Source organism: Tasmannia lanceolata, unplaced genomic scaffold (genome assembly GCF_043159265.1).
Source record: "Tasmannia lanceolata isolate RefF3 unplaced genomic scaffold, GAP_Taslan_0.1 ptg000015l, whole genome shotgun sequence".
NCBI lineage: Eukaryota > Viridiplantae > Streptophyta > Magnoliopsida > Canellales > Winteraceae > Tasmannia > Tasmannia lanceolata.
Genome location: NW_027518692.1, coordinates 57,207,573 through 57,233,346, shown reverse-complemented (window position 1 = coordinate 57,233,346; position 25,774 = coordinate 57,207,573). Strand labels below are relative to the sequence as shown.

General features: G+C 40.5%; 1 protein-coding gene across 3 annotated transcripts; it reads right to left on the bottom strand.

The window, feature by feature from the left end:
- Nucleotides 1-1,535: 1,535 nt before the first annotated feature.
- On the bottom strand, nt 1,536-24,850 carry LOC143892618 (protein FRIGIDA-ESSENTIAL 1-like). Of its 3 annotated transcripts, none has more exons than XR_013255559.1 (6): nt 24,484-24,850; nt 18,591-19,167; nt 18,224-18,450; nt 16,621-18,134; nt 16,388-16,523; nt 1,536-1,735 (listed from the first exon to the last, which is right to left on the bottom strand). XR_013255559.1 is itself a non-coding variant. In XM_077397353.1 (5 exons), exons 1-5 carry the CDS (start codon nt 24,698-24,700, stop codon nt 16,494-16,496), a joined length of 2,565 nt encoding a protein of 854 aa, XP_077253468.1. In that variant the 5' UTR covers nt 24,701-24,850; the 3' UTR covers nt 16,085-16,493. The 3 variants fall into 3 exon arrangements, 1 of the variants encoding a protein (XP_077253468.1); XR_013255558.1 differs by lacking the exon at nt 1,536-1,735 and adding an exon at nt 16,085-16,298; XM_077397353.1 differs by lacking the exon at nt 1,536-1,735 and having other exon boundaries at nt 16,085-16,523.
- Nucleotides 24,851-25,774: the final 924 nt, after the last annotated feature.

The following is a 25,774-nucleotide window of genomic DNA, read 5'->3' as shown; positions in this document are numbered from 1 at the left end:
ATCTTAAACAGCCGTTAGCGTTGCAGAGAGGGGGATGATTTGGAGTTTGGAGCAAAAGGGGAAATAAATGGTTCAGACCATAGGATGATCCGAGCCGTCCATTTGATGGGCCATAACATAAATGGGTTGTGCCCCCAAAATCATCTGCATAGGATGATCACAACCCTCCAATCTATAATGGTTTCCATAATAAGAAATTTCTGCTAGGATCATCATATGGAAATGGTTTTTTTGGAACACGACCTATTTACTATGTGGCCTATCAAATGGACGGCTTGGATCATCCTATGGTCTGAGCGGTACACTGTCATAGTGGGTTGGATTTGGGCACCAAGGACTCAAGGAGGAGAATTTTGGGGGCCCATCAACGATTTCTGTTGGGAGAGAGAGATGGGCGAGAGTATTTCTGTCATAAAAACATTAACCATGGTAACTTTTAATCATTCCGTTGGGTTTAACTAACGGACCGTTAACGGAGGGGGTCTACTTAAAAATGTCAGGAAGTTTAGGGGATGTGTTTGATGACTTTCAAACCATAGGGTTTAAAGCGGAAAATGGCTAAACCACAGGGGGTCTATATGTAATTTTCCCTTTACTTTTAGAGTAGCATCGTTACTTAAGGTACTTTGAAAGTAAGCATGTGCCTCTCAACGACGTGGCACTTCTTCAATTCAACTCTCTGCCCTGGTACAACTTATGTTTTTGCACCAAGTTTTATACATGTCTATTTGACAAGAAAAAATTTCAAAGACTTCTTATTGTCAATGCTAGGCTAGAGTCTCCGTAGTTGTATCTACCAATGATACTGTTGCGACTACCATACTAGAGTTCATGGCTGTTGTGACCACCACAACCGGTTACACTGATTGAAGAACGTTTCCTATATAGCTACACATAGCATAGTATGTTCGTATATCATTGGATTTTTTTTGTATTAAGCACTAGCAATAATAGAGTATAAATTATGAAGAAACAGGTAGGTTCTAGGTAGGTTCTTGGTCCTGGCAGTAAGATATAAGAGATTATAAATTTATGAAGCATTAATTATTATTAGACCCTAACCTGAATAGTTCATATAAAAATAGTCAAAGGCGTTGATGATGAAAAATACAAAAAGGACGCTGGCTCTTAAACCACCTTTTGAGCCAATGTGTCCGGCGTGGACATTATTGGATCCATTGATCTGAACTACTATTACAGTTGGGCCAATGCCGCGAAGAATACCTTGATTGGATGATCCATGTTTGTCTGTCAATTATAAGACAAACCATAGATTTTTGTCGTCATTGATGTTGGCTCTGTATTGGGAACAAGAACATGTGGTGTGCATCAGCATCATCATGTTATACAAGATCAACGGTCTCGATTGCACATGCATATATCCTTGCGTCCTGCTAACCTATTCAAGGATATGGGTCCTAACTATCACTAAACCTTTTCACAAGGGACGAATTTGCAAAATAATTTTACTAATAATATTCAATAAATTCTTGAATAACTGTTTTAACGCGGAACTTATCAGGGAAACCGGGAGAGAAAATAATTGAATAAATTACAATGAAATAGAAAACAAAACTTCCAACAGATTTACAAATAGAACTGTAATGAAAATGATTAAGCTAATGCAAGGATTAGCTGTATAAAAATAAAAATTTATGAGAGGACCCACACTTGACGTTAAGATGGTGGGGGCCATATGTCCATGGTCAACGACAGGATCCTCATATGAATCTATCTGCAAAAAAAAAAATTTGATAAAAATAAGAAATGACTTTGCTAAGTAAAGGATATGATAAGTTGGAAAGAAATGAGTGTGCATGGACAAAAATAAGAAGAAAGAAAATCAATTTCTCGTAATAACTCCACCATGATGGAGCACAGAAGCTTTGAAATGTCCTACGACTAGTCCTAGAAAAAAATGAGTAGAAAATTCAATTTCTTACTTTTAAAATCGACTTTAGGTGATTCCTTGGTGGTTAAATCAAACTTGTACACATATTTTTCTTCATTAAATGTTTTCAATTCAAGAAACCTTGTATCAGTGAAAAGTTAAGTTTCCCCTAAAATAGGTTTCAGTGTTTGGGGGACATCTTAAATTTTACAAGGATATAATCTTTACACTGTTTGGATAATTTGTATTTTCTTTAAAAAGTTATTTGTTTTGTTTGGACGAGGAGAAGCAGACATTGTCTGAAAATTAAGAGAAAATAGATATGGGAGAGGGTGAGACAGCACCGCTCTAAGCCAATTATAGAGCAAAAAGACGAAAAAAAGAGGGTGAAAATATCATTTCCAATTAGAAAAGTTTGAAAATTTATTTTCATTTTTATCCTGCTCAAGAGTTAGGAAGAGATGCCGAGTTGTGGGTGCAATATTTTATTTTTAGGTCGAGCAAAGTTGAGCCTTACTGTGATTTTCCTTTCATTAGCATCACTCTTTCACAGGAAGAAAAAAGTTTGTCCACAAACGACCCCCAGTTAATACCACGAGAACTATGAAGACTCATTGAAATATTTGGTTCTTAGTTCACCTCTGTCATCATGCCTTCTACTCTTGTTAAGACTATTATTCTTCTAGTTTTAATTGAATTTCTAAATTCTATATACTATAATTTAATTTAAAACCTATTTACTTTTAATCTCTGTTAGGATTTCCAACATATTCACATGTTACAATGGGCTGACAAAGGCCAAAAAAAACATTAACATGAAAATCCTTAGGATTGATCACAACAGAGAAAGGACAGCTAGAGGCGTATCAAACACAGACAAAAGACCTGTGTTTTACAGTTGAAGACCATTCAAAACAGTTGAATGATTTTATTAATAACTGTAAGCATATTACAAGGGGACAAGGCGAAGGAAGAAAGGAAGGAAGCATATATGTGATTTATCATAGTTCATCTGACAATATTTTCGGAGCATGCCTCAATCCACCTGATTTAAATCTGCTGAAGATTTTGAGACGTCTGTTACCGGCATATGTTCGAGTCGAAGCATCCGAACATATAGAACATGTTGTTGATTGTAGGCCTGCTCAAGAGGGGCTGCACCTGCTTTACCGGGTGGGTGCCGCTTGACAACAAATTCTCACCCCAGTTTCTTCACCCCCCCATAAAATGCTCCCCAAGTTCATTCATTCTAGATTTTGTGATGATTCTTGGGTCAAAGAACTTCATAGTTGAAATGAGGATAACAAAGGGGAACCCCGCGAAGTCAAGAAGGCGATTTACAGCCGTCCATAGCCTACAAGATGTGGATGCCATCTTCACAAATATCTCTTTCGCTGGTATTATCTTTCTAAGGGAAGCCATGCTAAAGCAACTGCTCTTAGCAGAGTAATAGAGTGAGGCAAGATGATTCTGTAACAGATTTCGAAGGATAGGCTCAAAAACTAGATCCTCTGATTGCTGTTAATTATGCATGAAGGAGCTCGGATATGTTTGAAATTTGTTCAGGGATCTTCAGACGGAGTACTTGGACAGGGAGGCATGTGATCTATTAGGGCTGGCAGAAGCCTGGTGGCCAGGCACGAAATGGCAAGGAGATTGCCAGATAGTTGATCATTTCCATTCAGAGGACGCTCGGGGGACGACTCCAGTTCGAGAGCGGAAAGGATTAAAGGTGAAGCTGGTAAGATTCGAGGCTCAATACTGATGCCCAATGGAGGCCGAGCACCTGGGAAGGATCATGATCGAGCTGCCAACAGCCTTTTCTTTCGATCTTCGGGTCAAGCTCAGAAAAGATCATCTTCAGGAAGTGGAACTAGAGGCAAAGGACGAGAGCGGTATAGAATCCATAAGACTGCTTAGTAGCGTGGGTCTCGATGTACTATTCCAAGGGCGGATGTGGAAGATGCTTGGGGAGTAGTTCACAGCCGCGCCCTAAAGAGAATTGTGAAAGCTGTGGAAGGTCGTAAAGACCCACTCCTAGGGGACTGGATATGCTGGAGATGCAGATTTATCAACATCAAGAATCAGATAGCCTGCCGGTGATGTGGGAAGTACTGGAGCTCATCAGACGACGAGGCTAACTGAGTGTCAGATTAGGGAGAAGAGTGTTGATCAGAGGCTGGCTTGTTCAAAGGATATCTCTAAGGGTTTGGGTGACAGTCCTCCATCCCTGGGTAGGGGGACCCTCCAAAAGAAATGTTGGTTGGAGAGGTGCCAAATTGCTCGAGCTCCTTCGTTCGCCGTGGGGGTAAACAGCCATAAACTTGGTATGGTTTGATCCGTGCCCTTGAGCGCGCCCCTAAGCGACTGGAAGCCTAGCTAAGGAAGGCAGCTGTCCCCGGGAGAGGCTTGCATTTGGTAGTACAATCAAGACTCTTATTCTGGCAGAGGATATAAAGGACCCGGATCTGCTTGCCGGTCAGTTGCTGAAAACTTTGGGGTGCCCTTTCCTCGGCCTCTGTAGATGGAGTCGGTTCTGTGGCACCTTTGCCTCCCCACGCAAGTGGGTTGTTTCTGCATCCCGGCCCATGTATAGTCAGTTTAGACCTTCAATCGAGTGGATGGCCGACTTGGAGTTGTGGTATCCTTCGATCAACTGTCTTATGGTAATGGAGCGGCCCATTTTTGCACAATTGTTTCAAAGTTCTACCCGGGTGCCTTTGCTTAGATCTGGTCATAGATAGTATCACGTCCTGGCTGGAGGTTCTGGTTGAATACGATAGAGATGTGGCGATGCTGGCAAATCCTATCGCGAGTGGAGAGGTGATAGATACATCAAAGTAATTGAACAACCAGCCGTTGTGCTTGCATCTCTCCGTTGAGATGTTGTAGGAGTTGCAGCAGTGTCAGTGTATAAGAGAGCCGGTAAAGGACTGTGCCTGAAGGTTCGCGAAGGCTGGTCTGCATCCGGCGCCTTGCGTGAATTGCTGCCAGGTTCCTCAAGCTGGTTCAGTGTGGCAATCTGAGATGGCGACAGGCGGTGGGAGGGCAGAATGCCTCCCCTCCTTTCTTTGTGTAATCGGCTCTTGGTGGGGCCCGAAGCGATGGTTAGATTGGGACGTGGCCAGCACGCCAACTGACCATGGTCTCAAAGGCCAGTCTTCCCTTTCTGCTGGGAAACAGAAGAATCTCCAAGATTTTTCTCAGTCAACGATCTTAGACCAGTTTGGAGCCCCAAGGGCAAGACTCGCTGGCCATTATACCGATTATTAAAGACTTGGACAGACCACTAAATTGAGAGGAGAATGGTAATTCTCTTGATGACCTAAGTGATGTTGAGGAGCATTTGATTTAGAATCTGGTAGGCAATCACATCATGGTAATGAGCAGAGTGCTGGGTCTCTCTTTTGATGGTCTAGACTCTAGAGGGGGAGGCCAGGGCCCTATTCTACAAGGTCGAGGTTCAGGATAGGAAAATTAAAGACCTTCATGATCTAGCCAGAAACTATAGAGCTAGAAGGCTTCTTACAGAGATTGTCCATCTGCAATCCATCTTTAATTACGAGAACGGGTCTGCTAGCAAAATAAGCACTACAAACCTCGAAGTGGTGACAGTGGACGGATCGAGGATGGATCCCAGCTAAATGTTTGCCAATGAAGATTCTGAACTAGAATATTAGTGGTCTGGGATCCCTGAAAAGATTGCCCACCTCAAAGAAATGCTCACAATAAATAAATAAACCTACCATTTTCTGTCTCCAAGTGACCAAAATGTCCAGATGTGGTAGATCGTTGCTCATACAGCTTGGTTGTCACTATAACTTCAGGGTCCCTAGCCTAAACTCTATTGGGGCTGCCTTCGAGGTTGCAAGCCCGGACTCTATTGGAGCTACCTGAGGCATTCTTGTTGCCAGGGATGAGACACAACTTGTCTTGGAAAATCTTACTAATTTGCACTTTCTATCGGTATATCTCGAGATGATGTCAGAGACATCTTTATAGATATTTTTCAGAGTTTATAGCCCTCTCTCCGATTCGGATTGGAACAATATCTGGTCAGAGCTTAACGCAGTTAGAGGCAGATGGCCTCGTGATGGGGCACCATCCAAGATGCCAGGAAGAATTAAGGAATTAAGAAGATGTGGCCCATCATTAATGTTAAAAGTGTTTTATTTAGTTTTTTTTTTTATATTATTTAAGCCTTTTTAAGTCATATGGTGTATTAGAGTCTTTTCCCACCAAGATCACTTAAGTTTTTTGAGTTATGGCCGTTTTAAATAGGGGATTTAAGCGGGAGTAAGTCTTTAAGTCCTTATAAATGGGTAGTTAAGTCCTTAGGGTTTTTAGTTGTTTGATATAAATACTTTATGTTGGGTTTGTGAGAAAAAAAACACATATTCATTTGCTAGTTGATATTGAGAGCTTCTTCTTGGAGAAGAGGCTTTTCATCATCTTCTTCTTCTTTGGTGAGATGTCAATGATTCTTTGTTAGATGCCAAAGAAACTCATGGTGTGAAGCTTTGAGATATGTATAATTCTTATTTATTGTTTCTACTATTCTTCTCTCTACTTTTTTTATTGGTTTTTTTTTTCCATCAGCCCCCTTCCCAAGAACCCAAGTCTCCATTAACCTCGCCCAAAACCTCTTGCATTATTTTTCACCTATATTCTACCCATAACCCCTAAAATACATATTAAAAAAAATTCCAACCTAAGAAACATCATTCAAACACATCCGTGCCCCGAGACCCTTTCGTTTTTTCCTAAAACTAATTTTACATCCTCCCAAGATCCTTCAACAACTTCCCAGTATAAGTCTACATCACTCTAAAGTTACAAACCTATCACCCTGTAGAAAATTTCGCCAATCTAATCATCTATTTTAGGACCTAACCCTTAATTTTCACTCATTCTCTACCACCACACTCTACACCATCCCACCATAAATCTGCAACTCACTGCTTGTGTCTTCACACCTCGACACCTACCTAAAAGCCATCTTTGAGGTCAAGAATCTCCTTCATAAGCATATTGTTATTGTTTTGAGATCATAGTGAATTCCACTTTCGGTCGTCCTGCATCACCTCACCCTTAGTGCATTGGAAGAGATTTCAACGTCACCAGATTTCTGAAAGATCTAGTTGGTTGTACCGGGATTTCTTAAGAAATGGTCATGCTCTTGAACTTTGTTAACAGAAACGCGTTGGACTTTTCGTTGGCTGAGGCTAAATACACATGGTCAAGGAATCTCAGCAAAAGCAGATAAGGTCGCTTCCTAGTGGGTCAACTCTAGCGTGATTGGTTCCAAAATACTTACAATATTACCTTGCCTAAACCAATATGATCATTGTCGTATCTTTTTAGATCCTAGGATGGACTCTCGGCATCCGACTTCTTTCCTTTTCGAGATTGCCTGGCTCCTAGCACCAAAAGCCCAAGATGCTTGATAAGCTTGCTGATTGGTGGTCGAAGTTCAAGTGTTTGGTCCTGCTGATCGAGCAAAAGTTGAGATACGGCAAGGACAAACTTAGAAGATGGTCAAGTTGCCTAAACCAATGTGAAACATTTTTATCGCTCTCCTCTTCGGTCCGCCTGATTCTCCTCCAGCTGGGATAGCTTGAATACAAGTAATTGAGCCCAGAGAGTGGCAGATGGCTTGATAAGCTTGCTGATTGGTGGTCGGAGTTCAAGTGTTTGGTCCTGCTGATGTCAGGATCGGGCAAAAGCTAAGATACGACAAGGACAAACTTAGAAGATGGCCGAGTTGGCCCCGTTATCTAGCGACAAGGAGTCATATAAGATGTGCCTAAAAGAGGATTATAACTGCCTCATACTCTTAGAAGAAGTGAAATGGAGACAAAATATCTAGGGTGAAGTGGCTAAGGAGGGAGACAAGAACATGACTTATTTTCACAGTATTGCCAATGCAAGACGTAGATCCAACAGAATCCACTCGCTATTGATTAATGATGTCAGAAGTAAAGGCGACCATCATTGAGGAAGTTGTGAAGCATTTTTATCGCTCTCCTCTTATGTCCACCCAATTCTCTTCCAGCTAGGATGATTTGAATTCAGGCAATTGAGCCCACAGAGTGGCAGATGGTTAGAAGAAGACTTCAGCCAGAAGGAATTCACCAAAGTCTATTTTCCACGGTTGGGGATAGAGCTCCAGGTCCGTATGGCTTTTGTATGACTCAGTGTTTCAAAATGCGGATGCGGGTCAAAACGCGGTGAAAGAATATCCTAGTCGACTAGGCATGAAGCGGTCGAGTACTCAGTTGACGTGGTCACAACTCGAGAGAGTCAAAAGGAGTTTTTATATGGCAAAATGTGGATCGCGGGAACAAAACGCGGAACGTGGCGAAGAGAAAATGGAGACAACTCGAGGCAGGCCACAATGATGCAGGAGAATTTTAAAACTATGGTATGACTTTCTTCTAGTAGTGTTGGGACACAGTCAAGCCCGATGTTATGGTCTTTTTCAAGAAGCATGGGAGCCACTTTGATAGCTATCATTCACAGGAAAGACGACAGTGATAGGCTCTCGAACTACATATCTATTAGCTCGGTTGGCAGTGTATACAAAATTTTGGCTAAGGTTCTTGCGGACAGAATAAAGTTTGTTATGAGGGAGGTCATGTCACAGAATCAGAGTGCTTTCATACATGGCGCACAAAATTAAGATGGCATCCTCATTGCTAAGAAGATGGTGGATCATCACTCTCATAGCCAGCTCAAAGTGTCTTCTGCAAACTTGACATGGAGGTGTGTGATGGAGTGGAGTGGGGCTGCATTGACTTCTTCATGGACGAGATGAGCTTTGGGGCCAAATGGAGATCTTGGATCGTAATGGTATATCTTGCCAGTGATTTTCTATTTTGATCAACGACTCACCACATGGTTAATTTAAGGGATATAGGGGCTTTCTACAAGGTGATCCCTCTCCCCGATCTTGTTTTCCATCATTTCAGAAGTTCTAAGCAAGATATTCGATAAGGTTAGGGCATCAAAATTAGTCCTTCCAATCTTGAGATTTCCCACTTCATTATGCGGATGACACTTTTCAACCGCGCCGATCAAAATTAGTCCTTCCAATCTCGAGATTTCCCATCTTCAGTATACAGATGACACTTTACTTTTCAACTGCGCTGACGTAGAAAAGATGAAGAATATCAGGGCAGTAATTCGATGCTATAAATCCACGATGCAGCGACCAAAATTAAGTCCTAGATGATGAGCATTCATTTAAATGAGGCTAAAGATGAACTTCTCGCTTGGGCTGTGGAGTGGGTTCCATCCATAATATTTACATGGGTCTTCCAATACATGGGAGGAGTCACCGCAAAGCTCTTTGGCACCTCATTAGTGAGAAATTTGAGAAACGTTTATCCATGTGGAAAAAAATTACGCTCTCTGGGAGGTAGAATTCCTTGATCAAAGTGGTGCTAGCAAACCTCCCTCGTTATTGCATGCCAGTGCTCAAGCGTCTGATAGCATGGTGAATCACATTGAACAAATCCCAAAGGAAATTCTTTGGGATGATTCGAAATCTAAGAGAAGATTTCATCTGGCAGAGGGGAAAGAGATCTGCAAGCCTACAAGTGATGGGGGTCTAGGATGCAAAAGCTTGAAAATTTTGAAAAGGGCCCTCTAGGTAAATGGCTTTGAACATTTGGGGAGGATAGAAGGTACCTTCGGAGATCTGCTATAGTTGAAAAGTACGGCAAAGATGTCCATGGATGGTTTACCTTGGAAAAGTATAGGCTGAGGGGACTACCATTGGGAGAGGCATCACGTCAGCTTTTCAATCTTTTCAGAGAGATTCGCTTCTAAGTATGGAATGGAAACAAGGTTAGATTTTGGATTGATTAGTGGTCCAGCAATGCGTCCCTTAAGGTCAAATTTCCAAATCTCCTCCAGTGGCAATGGATATAGATTGCATGGTAAGAGACGTGATTATTAGATGCCCGGTGAAATTAATTGGAATGTTTAGTTTCACAAAAAAAAATTATTTGACTAGAGTTTGATAGGGTGTTCATCTTCATGGAATTGCCCAACTCTAACTACGTTAAGAAGAATGGGAAAGAGAGAAGGGTTAGAATCTACCATTAAAAAAAAAGAGGGTTAGAATCTGGGATTCAAGAGGTATGTTTTCGGTTCGCTCTTTCTACCAGTGTCGGATGCCTACTTCGATCTTCTTGACAACGTGCAGATAATGGATTTCTCCCACCCCTATTAGAGTTTGCGCATTCGCTTGGTTGCGTGCCTCAATAAAATCCTCACATTAAACCACCTTATAAATCAAAGAACGGTCATTGTCGGCCATTGTACTCTGTGTCTCGAGGTAGGAAAAACTGTAGATCACTTGTTCATCCATTGCAGGTATGCTCGAGCGATTTGCTATTTTGTGTTTCAAAAGTTTGGTATGTATTGGACTCTGTTGGCTCATCTCAACAACCTAGCTGGCCTTTTGTCCATTGGCCCAAAGGGGCCAAATCCTCTGAAATTTGATGTTGCTAGCAGTTTTGTGGTTCCTATGTTAATATAAAAAAAATCACGTTTCCAAAGGTATTTCTAAAGAGGTCTGCAGCTGTCAGCAACGCATCCTCTCGCTGACGATCCAATGGGCTTGTCTTATAGGAGTTCAAGGCCATTGCATGTAGCGACATTAGAAGAATGTGGGATGAGATCCTATCAAGCTACATCCCTAAGACTTTGGTGACTCCCAGATGAGTGCCCCTCCGGGTTTTCTTAAGCAGGCAGACATATGTAAGCTTTGCGAAGGCTGACAATCCAATGGGCTTGTGTCTTATCAGAGTTCAAGGTCATTGCATGTAGCGACATTAGAAGAATGTGGGATGAGATCAGATCAAGCTACATCCCTAAGACTTTGGTGACTCCCAGATGAGTGCCCCCTCCGGGTTTTCTTAAGCAGGCAGACATATGTAAGTTTTGCAAAGGTTCAAGCTCTTTTAGATAATATCCGTTTTCTGGGGACTAATATCTTGATCATGTCATGGTAGAAGGAGAGTCTAGAACACTATGAATTTGATAAATAAGAGAGCGGAGTATCCTTGGAGATGTATAGATAACATTGAAGAAATCCTTGACAGAATTGAGAGACACTCAATCTTGTTCCTTCAAATTTGGAGATCTGCTAACCATGATGCTGACCAGCTTGCCCGCCAAAGGGTCAATCAACATTCCTCGGAGTTTTTTTATTTTTATCCCCTTTGATTTGTTTTTCAATTGTTTTGGGTCTTGCTTAACCTTGCTTTGTACAAACCATCTCGGTCCTCGGCCTTTGGCCTCTTTGCTTTTTGTTTAATATATCCTTACCATTGAAACAAAACATGTCATGAGCTGATAGGGATATGCCCAAGAAGAAAGATCTATACTTCAAATTGGACCATCATCATCTACCTCCAGCCAAGGAATATAAATACAACGCAGCAAACAAAGGAATCTAGAGATTTTCCAAGCTGGTCTTTAATCAAGGTTCTCTACATGAAATAATCCACCAAATTTAAAGAACCAGTTGACGGTTGTCTTCATATTGGCCTTGACTTTAGTTTCTGAAGGAACTAAGGGTTGTTTGGATCTGGGAAAAAAATTATGGAAAAAATCCATGGAAAAATACCCGGGGACTGGTAGATTTGCAATTTTGCTTGAAAATAGGGGAAATTTATTGGAAAAATCCATGGAAACTGAGTTGGCCAAACACTGGAAAATTCATTTTCTAGCAACAAAAAATCCAATAAAGACAAAAGATTCAATTTCTGTTACTGATTACGGTAATTATTATAATCAATGATCTTTACAAAATGATTGAGCCCCCACCAGGATAAGAGAAAAAGGAATGAAGCCCAAAAATACAAGAGGGTGACATAATGTTTCCAACTAGATGATTGACGTACATATTATATACTTGAACCCCGGCCCTCAAACTCAAGATGCACAAAGGGAGCATAGAAAACTTGATAGGTGGATTCTGACCTATAGTGTCTTTCTAAATTAGTCGGCAAGCTCTAGAAGAAGAATGTGAGTAATGAAATGGTACAACCAAGCAAATTTCTGCAAACATAGTGGCAATCATCCTTGTTATGTTTGTTCCATTCACAAAAAGCCAGATCCAATGCAATTGAAAAGGCACTTCTAGTGGAAACCAAGATTATAAGGTACAATAACAAAATTTTTGCAATGGTGTGTACTTGGCTTCGGTACAAGTAAGAACTGTTGAATAACATGTAAGGGTAGTATAGGCATTACATGTAGTGTAGGGGGTATTGTAGTCTTTGTACACTGTTGCGCTATTTAGGGCCTATATACACCGTATACACGTGGAGCTCCCTAGTGGAGACTCTCCATATCTACATTCCTCTTCTTCCTCCTCTCTTCTAACCCTAGCCTTCATTTCTAACATGGTATCAGAAAAAAGATCCTAGGAGGAGGAAAAATAGAAGTGTCTCTCTCTCTCTCTCTCTCTCTCTCTCTCTCTCTCTCTCTCTCATTTTTTGAGTGTTATGGCAAGGGATTTGCGCAAACCCTATTTTCTCTCTCCTAAAATTCCTAAAATCTCTCTTCTTATATTCTCTCCATTTTCTTTGTTTTTTGGAAAATCCCTAAAATCTCTCTCTCTCTCTCTCTCTCTCTCTCTCTCTCTCTCTCTCTGCGCAAACCCATATTGGGTTTGCCGTAAATCCTCAAACACAAAAAAAAAAAACCATTTTCTATCAGATCTCTCGCTCGTAATGTCTCTCTCTTGTTCATTTGAGCATTTGCGCAAAACCCTCCATCTATCTTTATGCCTTTTACTGAAAAACCCTTCTCCATTTGCCGTAAACCCTCTTGAGTTTTCCTTATTCCAATCCTAGATCCCCACGTCTCAACTCCAAATCCCCCTTATTTTCTATTTCGAAATTTCTTTGGCCTTCCACCCAAAACCCCAAATCTCAAATCCAATCCCTTATTTTCTCTTTTCTATATTTTTTTACCTTTATGGCCTTTTTGCTTGTGTAGATCTACTCCCCAACATCCATTTCCAATCCCAAATCTCGACTCCAAATCTCTTTATTTTCTCTTTTCTATATTTTTTTTTGGCTTGTATGGCCTTTCTTCTCTTCTCCAAAGTGCACCCCAAGTGTTTGATGAAATATCTAAGAAGGATTTGGTGCCTTGGAAGTCTTCTTTTCTTTGCAAATTGAAGGTATTTGGACTTCAACTTGAAGAAGAATGTTGTCATATAGCTCGGGTTGTCTCTCCTTTTTTTTCCCTTCTTCTAGGTGTTGTCCTCTTTGTATTATTGTCCGTCTTCATCTTGTCTTCTCTTTGATGTATTTCACCATTCCTCAGTTGTTTGGTTTCTTCCTCTTCGCATTGTTCGTTGTTTCCTCTTCGTGTTCTTGGCGTAGTTTTACACATTATTGTCCGGCTATATGCCTGGTTGTTAGCATTACTTTTGGCCTTATCTGCCTGGACGACGTGCTTTTCTCCATCGTTGGTTGGTATTCTCTTCAGGCGACGATGCCCCGTCAACCTTGTCTCTAGACGATGGTTTTCTCATTGTTGGTTAGTTATCTTAAGGTCACAATGTTCATGCCATCAACCTTGTCTCCAGACGATGGTTTCCCCATTGTTGGTTGGTTGTCTTCTTCTCATCTTCAGGCGACGATGTCCTGCCGTTGACCTGATCTCTCCAGACGACGGTGTCCCCTATCGTTGGTTGGTTCCAATCAACCTTCTGGTGGTTCTTCTTCTTCTCTTGGTGTCGTGCTACTCAGCTGATATCTCTGCCAGCCAGTGCCACTTCGTCATTGTTCGCAGTGCACTTCTTTGGTGTGCCCTTTTTGCTCAATGGTCACTACTATTTCCCTACCGACATGCCTCCGTTCGATCATTCGTGGTTTGCAGATTTATTCGTTGGCTCTCATTCAAGGCCTGTTGTGATTGCTCTCGCCGTAGTACTGCTTCAGGGCGAGCTGTTCCTTTTTGGTGACTGTTGATCTCGACGATTGTACTCTCATGGTGGTTGTTGTCTTGTTTGTTATGTTTTTCATTATGTATTCACCACACCAGCTTGAGGAGTGTTACACCAAGCTGGATGTGTGTATAAGATTATTGTAATTTTTTGTTATTTTATTTGTTTGTTGTAGTTTCTTTGTAGCAAGCTGGAGTTCCATAGTATATACACTCCGGCTTGAGGGGAGTGTTGAATAACATGTAAGGGTAGTTTAGGCATTACATGTAGTGTAGGGGGTATTGTAGTCTTTGTACATTGTTGCCCTATTTAGGGCCTATATACACATTGTATACATGTGCAGCTCCCTAGTGGAGACTCTCCATATCTCCATTCCTCTTCTTCATCCTCTCTTCTAACCCTAGCCTTCATTTCTAACAAGAACAAAATCCTATAGTGTTTTGTATTTTCTAATATATAGAAGTCCTGGAGAAAGCCGACCCCAACTAGTTTGAGACAAAGGCTTAATTGAGTTGAGTAGAAGTCTTGGAGAAAAATAAACAGAACCCGAGAAACACAGTAAATCTTGAAGTGGAGCACAAATCTAAAGAATTGTCAGCCCCATTGACACTGACACAAGCATACAAGTCCTGAATGGAGGATGAATGGCAGAAGAGGACCACAAACATATCGCAATTCACAAGCCAATGACCTGCTGCTGAAAAGAGGGTTCTCAGAGAGGTGTGCATCGGTGCATGTACTGGCTCACATGAAATTTGCTACTGTTAAAAAATCAAAAAATTGCAAAATGTATACTAAAAGGAAAAAAATAAATTGCAAAATGGGAAAAGGTAAAAATACCTAATATAAAAATAAAGTAAAATGCATACTTAAATCATCTATGCATGCCTCTAATTTTAAATAAAAATAAATTAATTAATTAAAAATGCATGTATTTATAAGTAAAAGCTTGCAAAATTTTAAAACCAATAAATTCCAAATCTGCAAACACACAAAATTACATAGAAACATTTGGAAGTACAAACCAAAAATAAAAATAACTACGATAATATGATAAAAAATAACTAAAATAAAATATAAAAAAACTATCAAGTGTGTTTCTCACACATTTTTGAAGAATTTTCTATATGCATTAGAAGTGTTTCCCACATGCTTTAGGTATGTTTTCCACGTGTTTCATATGTGTTTACCGCGATGCTTCTCTGTTGTTTTCCAAACACTGCTAATGCATTTCCTAAGACGTTTATTGGCATGTCTTCTATGCCATTTCCCATCAATAACCCATTTCTCATCCTTCCTCAATTTCACTTGTGTTTCCTACTTATGTTTCATGTTTCGCTTCTCGAATTCGTTTTCCTACCTAGCAGCTATGGCCCAGCTGAAAAAAAGCCTAACCATGATAGATTCGGTGACAACAATGGTTAAGAACCTTAAACATTGGATCGTTAAAAAAAAAAAGAGAACCTCAAACATTGGTCTTCTTATCCACGAGAATGAAGTCATACCCCATGGGATGAAAATCCTGTGTGGAAGTTGCCTACAGAAATTGAAGGTACCGCTGGCGATGACAGGAGTGTAGTAATAGACAGTTCCGTTTAAATCTTCAATGGAATCCCTGCTCTCCTAGGAACAATAGTTTATATTCTAAAAAAGAGCATCTAGACATGAAAGTACTTGTAATGTATATTGGAGAAGTCCGAAACAGATTGAAAATCCACAACTTGATATTACACCAGAGTTGAAAGATATCCCGGCACTTGGAAGAGTAAGAAACAAGCAGTTCTAGCAAGGTCAAGTGCAAAATCTGAGTATAGAGCTATGGCTCATGCGGCATGTGAAATGATTTCACTGAATATTCTATTAACAGAACTCGGAATTTTAGTGAGACTTCCAATGAATTTAGCATTATGATAATCACGCAACCATGAACATTGAATTGAATTCAGTCTTTCATGAATTGAATTGAATACCTACATCTAAGCATTGCAAATAAATGTCTTCTATCAGAATAAGCGGGGAAATAACAGGTTTGAAAATCAAATGTCTTCTATCAGATTATGCGGGGAAATAGAAAATATAGGAATTCCACAGGTCTAGGAGTAGAGTGAGCTGTTAATTACAGTTTCACATTGACTCTAATCATTTAAAAGGACATGAAGGGTACACCAATACAAGCGTATAACACATGCATAATAGGATCCAATAACACCATAATATCAACTATGTAATGTGGTTAAACAGATATGCTATATGTATGGTGCTACAACTCAAATGATGGTTCCAAAAATTTTTAACAAGTTGCAAATAAAAAGTGGCAGATTTAGGAACAGATAAAAGATTGTCTAAAATCCCTATAGCATACTACCGAAACATTTACAGATATCTCAAGTGAAACAGGTAAGCTTGATCCCTCAGTTTCTGGTTCTAAACCTGAAGACAGGGCAATGGATCCGTTAGAAACTTTTATTGTAAAAGTATTCTTCCACTTGCATACTCCGCAAGAGAAGATTTTGATGTACCTATAACATCCTGGAGTTGACAAACTAAACGATGCCCCGGGATAAATGTTTCGGTAGTGTTACATGCAGATATCTGTACAAATTAAAAGGTTCATCCGTTGGAAGCTCAACCTTTGGCATACTTATCCACGTATCCCTACAAATAAAATGAGCGCATACATGTCAAATGCAGATAGATTACGTACAAATCCAAAGTATTCGAATAATATTATATACATAATCTGGATGCCTACCTCTACAAGCTTTGAGAGTTTAGAACGGGATGAGGAAAGATATTGGTTTATCAATTCTGTCGTGCTTGGAATCTGATGGGGTTGTAATGTGCTGAGGACCCTTTCAACTGCTTTTTTAACTATCATTTTATGAGCATCCTTACTCAGATGACCTCCGCGCCAAGAAGGCTTTACCAATTCTTTCACAAAATCCACAAGGGCAGAACGGAAAAGTTTTAGTTGTTTTGAGTCCTTGTGTCTACCCTTATCAGTTTCATGTTTAGGATTACCATTAAGGTCTGTCCCAGTGACATTTTCAATATCAGCTACAGGACCAGAGCTCTGAAGTGTCTCTTCTTTGGGCAGAAAACTTTTAGTTTCCCTATCACTCATACCACTTTCTGTAGTTGCAGCCCCAGTTATATACACACCTACTTGCTTTCTATAACTATCTGTCTCCAATGTGCTTTCATGGGGTTGGTGGAATGAAAGAGGAAACTTCTCAGCATTATTTCCGGCGGTGTGATTTCCAGTTAACACGGGGTCACCATTTGTTTGTTGATGCAATACATTCTGGATGTTTGTCCCTTGGATGAAGGTAGAAGGCTCAAAGCGTCGGTTTCCACTGTAAGAAGGCTCGATACTGTCAAGAAGTGGATCATATTGGCTTCCGGGAGATGATATACCTGCCGGTGCACAATAAAAGGATGATCGGAAAGGTACAGATGGCTCCCAATCATTTGAATTGGGTTGTGTTTTAAACACAGCAGAGATAGGATGATCCCTCTGTATATTATACAGAGGAGTGTTGTCTCGTTCAGATCCTGTGTAATATGGTGAAGAACTTCGAGGAAGAGAGCCAGATCTAGAGGTATAGTATCCTGTGTCACCATCTAAATATTTCTGGTTACTAAAATGCTCAGTACTCAAAGAAGTAGAGCCATGGGTTGATGTTCCTGGGAGAGAAAATCTGTCATAGGCAAAAGGACTGGTATTGCCATAAATGTTTGGTTCTATAGATGAGCCACTTGAAAAAAATCTATATTCAGAAATCAAGTTATTCCTAGATAAAGGAGATTGCATTGTAGAGTGTTCATCATTCAAATACTCTCCTTTCGGCTTCTCATGAAGGAAAGGAACCCCGAGAGGATGCTTATATTCTTGCGTTGATGATGGTGACCAACCTCTGCCAGGAGTATCAAGTTTGGGAAGATCTTCTCGAAAAATTGGTGAAGTGTGCATGTTAAATTTGGGTAGGGCAAAATCCTGTCTCGGGATATCTCTGAATACCTCCTTAGGGGACACAATCCTAGGATCATTTCTGGTCAAGGGCAATGGTTGGAAGTCACTGTGTGCCAATGCTTTTGGTACACTCTCATCCCTTTCGAATGATAAATCTTTCCTTTGGCTATCCCCATGCTCTCGCACTAGGGCCGCAAGGTATTGTGATCTAGATGAAGTATTATCAGCATATGATGAAACCAGTGGCTCGAGTGAAGCAGGTGAGCTTGGTCCCTCGGTTTCGGATTCTAAACCTGAATACAGAGCAATGGACGCATTAGAAACTTATACTGTAAAAGTATTTTTTGACATGCATACTCCACAAGAGAATATCTTGATGTACCTTTAACAAACTGGAGTTCTTGTTTCCCAGTTGCGCCAGCCAGGTCTCCGTTGCTCGACTGGCTAGTAATATCTACACCAACTTTCTGGTGAAGAAACCTACATGAATTCCCCTTGATGCACCAACCTCGAGCAAAAAAGTCACACACAATTGCCGGCCGTTTCGTTTTGCTCTCAAATTCAGCATCAGGGGAGAAACTTCTAGGCCTTTCTTGTGGAGTAAGCAAGCTGAAATATTAACAGTTACCAGTAACTGGTCAAAATATTAAAAATTGATAAAGACGACAAAATATAAAAAGGAAATTCAACTTATTTCCACAAGGTATATTAATAACGTTCAAGTCTATGGTGAATAAGTATCACCACACCTTGTTGTTTTTAGCTTGAAGTCCTCTCCTGCGTGCAAGTCAGTTGGCATGCATTCCTTTTCCATCTCTTTCTCAGATTGTGAAATGCCATTAGACGTGCTATCACCAGCGCCGGCTCTAGTCAGGATCTCAACCGCTACCACATTCTCATTAACGCATGACGATTTGGGCTTATCAACATCCATGGAGTCTTTGATATTTAAATGAGCCTTAGTACCATCATGACCTTCACTACTATCATTTTGGACATTTTCGGAAACTTCAATAGGTTTTCTCTTTTCGGGCAGGTCTCCCATATCTGGATTATCAACAAGAGATTCTGGAAACCCATTTACGTCAGAAGAAACCAGACTTTTGCCAGAAATTGCAGGCTTGAAATCCCCATCATTCACACATGAGACCTTTTTGTCAATTGTTGCTTGCAGCTTATTTGAATGATCAACAGCAATTAAGTTGCCGCCACTGCCTTCCGTGGCTTTAGTGCGAGAGGCTAGATTCACTTTAGGTTTCTCTGGAGTGGAAGAAACTGATCTAGGGTCCTCATCAATACCTTCAGACTCAAAATCTTGGCTAATATCTGCATTGAAGAGGAAAATCAAGAAAAAGGAAAATTGGTCGTCTTTACAAAAGCAAATGTCTGAGACCAAAAGAAGTACAGGTCCATAAAATGTGTTCTATTGACTAGAAAATGTTGAAACTGAAAAACATATATGGTGAATGAATCCTCTTCAGACTCTTAAACATAATTTCAGTGATTATTTATAAATGACAGTTGCCACTTGTGCCATTGTTGCCATTGGATCACCCTTGACAAGGAAAAGGAACGGATCACATATTGGAGAAACCAGCATAGACTTTCAGTTACACATGCAGAATCATGCAGAAGCGCTTGGAGTGAAGATCTCTGCAGATCTGCTCAGAAGGCTACTGCTAGTCGGGTTGATGAAGATAAAGGCTGGAATAAAGGAAGATAGGTGGGTTGAGGAAGATAACAGCTGGGACCAAAGCAAATCTAGGAAAAGATCTGCACCTAAGGCTCCTTCTAGTCGTTTACATTTTCTCCTGGGAGATTGGATTTGTAGCTCTTGTGGATATCACAACTTCAAGAGGAGCTCGGAGTGCAGATGGAGCCCACAAAAACCTGGATGTGCAAATAAAGATATAGGGAGGAACCCTAATCAGCCTCTTAATCAAAAGGTGTGGCCAGAAAATGGAACGATTTCTATTTCAGAGAAGGGAGATTATCATGTGGTGGTTGTTTCTAGTAAGGAAGTGGAAGCAAGAAAAAGAATATTGAAAGCTTGCCTATCAAGGAAGGTTAAGGATGAAGTATGGAGTGTTGAAGGCATTCGGAGATGAACTAGAAGGTTCTGGGAGCTAACCTTCCTTCCAAAACTGAGAAGACTCAACAATAAAGAAATCTTGTTTTGGTTTGTTTCCAAAATCCAGTCGAATGAAGTTCGTAGGTCGGGAGGTCAAGCTCTAGGAGGAAAAACTTCTGGTGCTGGAGGTAGGAGAAAAGCTTACAGAGCTGGAGCCATGGAATAAGAAATATCTTATCGGAGCTAAAACCATCAAGATTAGATTCTTCGGAATACCATTGCATGCCTGGGCTACATCCACGGTTGAAGCTTATGGAATCATGGTACCTTGTTTGAGATGGTCCTGAAGGTCCAGAGGTGGAGGATGGGGCTAGCCTTGAGTATGCATGTGCCTGCATCTTTATGATGGATTGGGCCTTTCTTTGATCGATTCGCTCGAAGGTGGGGAAATATGGTACCAATCAGGGTGAACAGGGATTTTGGAGAAGAAATCTGGCTGTTGACAGAGGAGCCGAGGTGCGACGGGCACTGCTATCCCTTTGACTCTCGGCCAACTATGACAGAAAAGATGGCAGCTTCCATTTTAAATTTTCTTGAAACGACCGAAATGTTTCGGTTTCCATCCCCACCGAAACAAAATCAACATGATTTCCTTTTATGTCATTATTTCCCTGAAATGTTGACCGAAATTCCTAAAATTCGACCAAAATGGTCAGAGCGGTAAAAAAATGGAAAGATGTTATTATTTGCATTTCATTTTATTAATGTAGAGAATGATATTTGCTGGGAAACATCATTGAACTGCACAACAAGGTAACTATATTTTATGCATGGGATGTCAGATCGGCATGGGACCAATAGTATCTCGCAACTCTGTGGCATTGACATAGAGTTGGGGTCCTTAGAGGAGAGATTGGTCATTATACTTTCTTCATTACATTGTACTTTTTTATTGTTCTAGACATGCGTGACAATACTAGGTGTAAGATGTGATTAAGCCATTATTGACGGTTTTGTTGTTGCTTATGTGATGGTTTCTAAGTATGTTTTTGTACTTATTCTAGCATTTCCCAAAGTTTCATCTTAAAATTTTATCGTTTGCATATGTTTTTTAAAAGATTAAAAAAATTCATCCTTTGCATATGTTTCCATACATTTTCATGACTTTACAAGATTCCACAGAAACCGAAATGTTTATGTTTCCATGTCGACCAAAACCGAAATCGAAATTTAAAACCTTGCAAGTCAGATCCCGCCGTCCATTAGGGTGAGCCAGCAATTATGACTGTGCTTGCATCTGTAAATGATCTACTGAGTCTCCTCCTTTCACACAAAGAGCACAATAGTCAGCAATCCATATTCTTTAATTTTGCAAATGGTCCACCATCAGGATTCTATCTTGGACAGCAGCCCAATCAAAAAAACATACTGTGGGAGGCGCTGGGATGCTCCAAACTCTAGCTAGTTGCGAAATCGGGGGGATAGAAGAGGTGTGCAAGTAGGACTTGACGTTGAATTCCCCAAATGAGGTGAGGATCCATACCCTTTTATCATTGTCGCTGCTCTCAATATATGTGGCATCTAGTATGCCTAAAAAGTGGGCCACTCTGTCCAACTCTCTATCAAAGAAGTTACGTCTGAAATCCATCTCTAAGACTAGGCAACCATCTTCCCTCCGAAAAAATCTTGGACCCATGCATCCTTATTGTCAATCACACCGAAGTAAGGGAAAACATCTTCTAGTGTTGATTCCAAGCACTACTTATCATGTCACAATCTTAATATGTAGCCTTTATGCACTATCAGATACCTTCTTAGAACAATGCATTTGCTTCATAATTTCCCTCCATATCGTCAAGTTGCTGCTTCTATAGTTGTCCTGAGAGTACCAGTTACCGGAATGGTTGGGCTTTCTTCCCTAAATTTGAGTCTACACACATCCTTACAGCTTACGAGATAAATTTTTCTCTTATCATCAGCTCCCTCCCAGAGGAAATTTCTTTAGATCTGCTTGATGCGCTTGATTTTCTCTGTTGTTTGATGTATTGCTTTGCTTTTTTCCTCTTTGTATTTGACCATCTCAGTCTGTTTTTAATAAAATTGGCTGCCATTCTAAAAAACCTCAATGGGCGTTTGAACAAGGATAGATGATAAATTGGAATATTGGAGAGGAAATCCTTAAACAGTGTTATTCTACCCCCCAAAGAGACTAAGCTTCGCTTCCACGTGAATAATCTTCATTCCACCCTTTCCATTCTCCAATCCCAAGCTTTCTTCTTTTCCAGCTCGCATAAGGGAACCCCGGGTAAAAGGATGGGAAAGATTCTACTATGCACCCAAGGAGCCCGGCCAATCTATCCCTTTCCAAGTTTTCTAGATAAATACCCATCTACTTAGATTTTTTAAAATTAGTCTTAGGCCTATCACTACTTCGTAGCATCTGATCACAGCTTTAAGCTTTAACATTTTATCCTCATCTGGTTCGCTAAACATTAGAGTGTCACCTGCGAACTGCATATGAGATACTTTTACCCCTTGCTCCCCAACTTTAAATCCTTCAATGAGCCCACACCTTCTACCTTTATCCAACATCCTACTAAAGCGCTCGGTGGTTTTCCGGAATGTTTGGCATTCAGCTATTTCTAAAGCTGATCAACTAGCCCGATAAGGGATGATGGGCGAGGGGTTTTTAACTTTTGATTATCTCCCCTATTGATGGCAGGGGAGGCTGTTGGTCTTTTTTCTTGTTCCTTTGTCCTTTTTGTTAGTAATTTTTGTTTTCACATTTTCATTACACATGGCCCAACCAAAAATAAAAGAAAAATACTATAAATCATCATAAACTAGGAAAATGATAAATGCGCCCCTAGTCATTACTTGGGACACCCAGCAGCAGTGTACGTGGCAATCAGCCCCTTTGAATCCTTCTGACGTGAAGTACATCAGCCCCCTTCAGTCATTGATACAATGCTACTGGGTGTCCCAAGTGATCAAAGGGGCGGATATATCAATTCCCATAAATTATTGTTTATGAATTATGAACATTACTTGCATCAAATTTTTTGGAGTTACATTTTAAGAAGTATCTTTCTCAGTATTATCACTTCCAACACATTTCCAATACACATTTGAGATCTTAATAACTACCATTTGAAGATTTACTTTCACATTCCTCCTAGAGAGTCAACATGTTCACAATTTTGAAGAAATAAGGCTTCCTCTTTCATGTCTTTAAGGTATCATGGGGCAGATGCATTGGCTAATTGATGAAAGAGATGACTTCAAACCTGAATTACAAGTAGTTTATGATGCTATCCTCCCTTTCCTACAAAGAATGTTATAGGCCGAGCATCTTAAGAGTAGCAGGCTTTTGTTTTTTTATCAATTAGGCCTCCTCAGGGCGAGCCTTGGCACAACGGTAAGGTTCTCCATTGATGCCTGGTGGTTACGGGTTCGAGTCAAGGAAACAGCCTCTCTGCAAAGCAGGGGTGGGCTGTGTACATCTAGCCCTCCCGAGACCCCGCAATGGCGGGAACCTCATGCACTGGGCCGCCCTTTTTAACTAGGCCTCCTCAAAACACAGAGGTCCAAAAAACAAAGATGGCTGATAACTGTTGAATTAAAAAAGAGGCTCAATTGATGCCTCCTCCAAAATCCAAAAGGCGGTACAGTTTACACTTTACACACAAAACACTTGTTTTAACACAGAGATGAGGACTTCTTTTTTTTATTGGACAGAGACAAGGACTTGTGCAGCTCTTTCCTCTATCTTTTCTGCTCCATACTATAATACAGACCATGGATTGAAAAGATCAGCCACATCTAAGGTCTTCTTCACAAGAGAACCAAAAAAAACACACAGTACAATTCCACATTGTTTCAAGTAAGACTCAAATGTCACGAAGAGAACAACGAGATGAGGATTGCATTTGTGGTGAAGGGAGAAGAATCTAGTTTCAACATGACGAATGCAAGAACCTCATAGAAGCACGGACGCAGAAAAGCCCTCATTGTCCTAACCGCCATCCCTTTTTTTTTCTTTCTGCAGCTCAATATTGACATGAACCAAAATGTGTGTGAGAGCCAAAAGGGAATGGATTTGGTTCAATCTGGATTCCACTGTGTAAAAATGTCTGGAAGGAGGGAGGTTAATGACAGACAAATCACTAGTAGGGAATTTCAGCCTTAAACTTCCCTCCGCCTACCTTACCTAACGCATGATAAAATTATAGAATACCAAAAAAAAAAACATATTATCAGCAATATAAAAGGAACATGATGAAGAATTTTTCAGAAAATCCTCTGCTTCTATGATTAACTTGACACAATCTATATAATCCTCTTGCTCTTATCAAACCCTATCCCTATTTTAGTATTTTACAATCAATAAACATATTACAAGATTCCTAACACAAATGCAACCTAAAAACATTCTCATGATTAAATTGAAAGCAAGAAAAAAATTAACCATTAGCATCCTTTTGCAATCAATAAACATATTAAAAGATTCCTAACAAATGCAAACTGAAAACCTTCTCGCGATTGAATTGAAATCAAGGAAAAAGACTAACCATTAGCATCCTCGTCGTTTGAGAAATCTTCGAATTCTTCATTTTCTTCTTCATCTTCCTCTTCTTCTTCTTCTTCTTCTTCCACTTCTTCTTCTTCCTCTTCTTCTTCTTCTTCTTCTTCCTCCTCTGAACCCTTGTCGGAGGAGAGAGATTCAGCAGCGGGGTTTGTCATTTCGTCATCATCGTCTTCAGGGGTTGAAACGGCGGAAAAGGGCATGGTCGACGGGAAAAGAAAGTGCCCACTACACCTTCTATTCTTTCTTCAGCTTGATTTTGATCTCTCTCCCCCTCAGCTTGATTTTAGATACTCTTAGATAGACCCAACGGTATGGATCGTGTATACGCGTACTTTGGTAGCTTATTGCACTCATTTTTTTGTCTGCGACCCAAATTTAGTAATTATATACAGCCTGCCCATTCAGAAGTACAGTGGGCCCATTTCAGAGGATGATCCAAACTGTTCATTTGTTAGAACCTGTACGAAGGTTAGGATCATCCGATGGAGTTGATTTTACGGGGTAGAGCCACGACAAATGAACGGTCTGGATCATCCTATGAAGTGTGCCCTCCTGTATTTCTGGACTTCACACCCTTACACCGTATGCACAAGACGAGTTTTTATAGGGCGATGATAAATTGGCACCCCTGTACGATAAATTTGCACCCCTTAAAGGAAGTTATGTGGCAGACTAAGGCTTTTTAACGTTATGAAGGGTACGAATTTATCATCGCCTTGGGAAATAATTCCCCCCCTCTGACGGATAAAATCCCACTCCCGTTGACGGTCTAGTTAAGTTTTAAAAGAGAGAATACTGTACGGCCCATATCATATACTATTTTATGGGCCACAAGCACAACATAAATAGGTTGTGCCCCAAAAATCATTTTCATAGGATGATTCCAACTAGGGCTGCAACTCGGGTCGGGTGGGTCGGGTTTTGGAGAACCCAACCCTACCCGAGAAATATCTCGCGTCGGGTCGGGTCGGGTTTTTTTTCGGAAAACCCACGATTCCCAAACCCGGCCCTACCCATGATAAATCTCGGGTCGGGCCGGGTTTTTTCACATTGACGCAATTTTTTAAGGAAAATTCTTGTTTGGCAAGGCAACTCAACTCATAGAAGCAGAAATTACACTCACATTACACTTGAATCAAACAATGTTGTAATTACAATCAAACAATGCTTAATCAAACACTTGAATCAACTCAACTCATTGAAGCAGAAATTACACTCACATACAATAACAGTGGGTGCGTGGGTTTTCACTTTTAACTTTTAACTAACAATAG

Excerpts from the sequence above, each read along its gene's own strand:
- LOC143892618 (XM_077397353.1), bottom strand. The coding sequence starts at position 24,700 with ATGCCCTTTTCCGCCGTTTCAACCCCTGAAGACGATGATGACGAAATG. Across the intron at positions 18,451-18,590 it reads TTCAAGCTAAAAACAACAAG|CTTGCTTACTCCACAAGAAA; the intron begins GTGTGGTGATAC and ends TTAATATTTCAG. Across the intron at positions 18,135-18,223 it reads AGAACTCCAGTTTGTTAAAG|GTTTAGAATCCGAAACCGAG; the intron begins GTACATCAAGAT and ends CTCTGTATTCAG.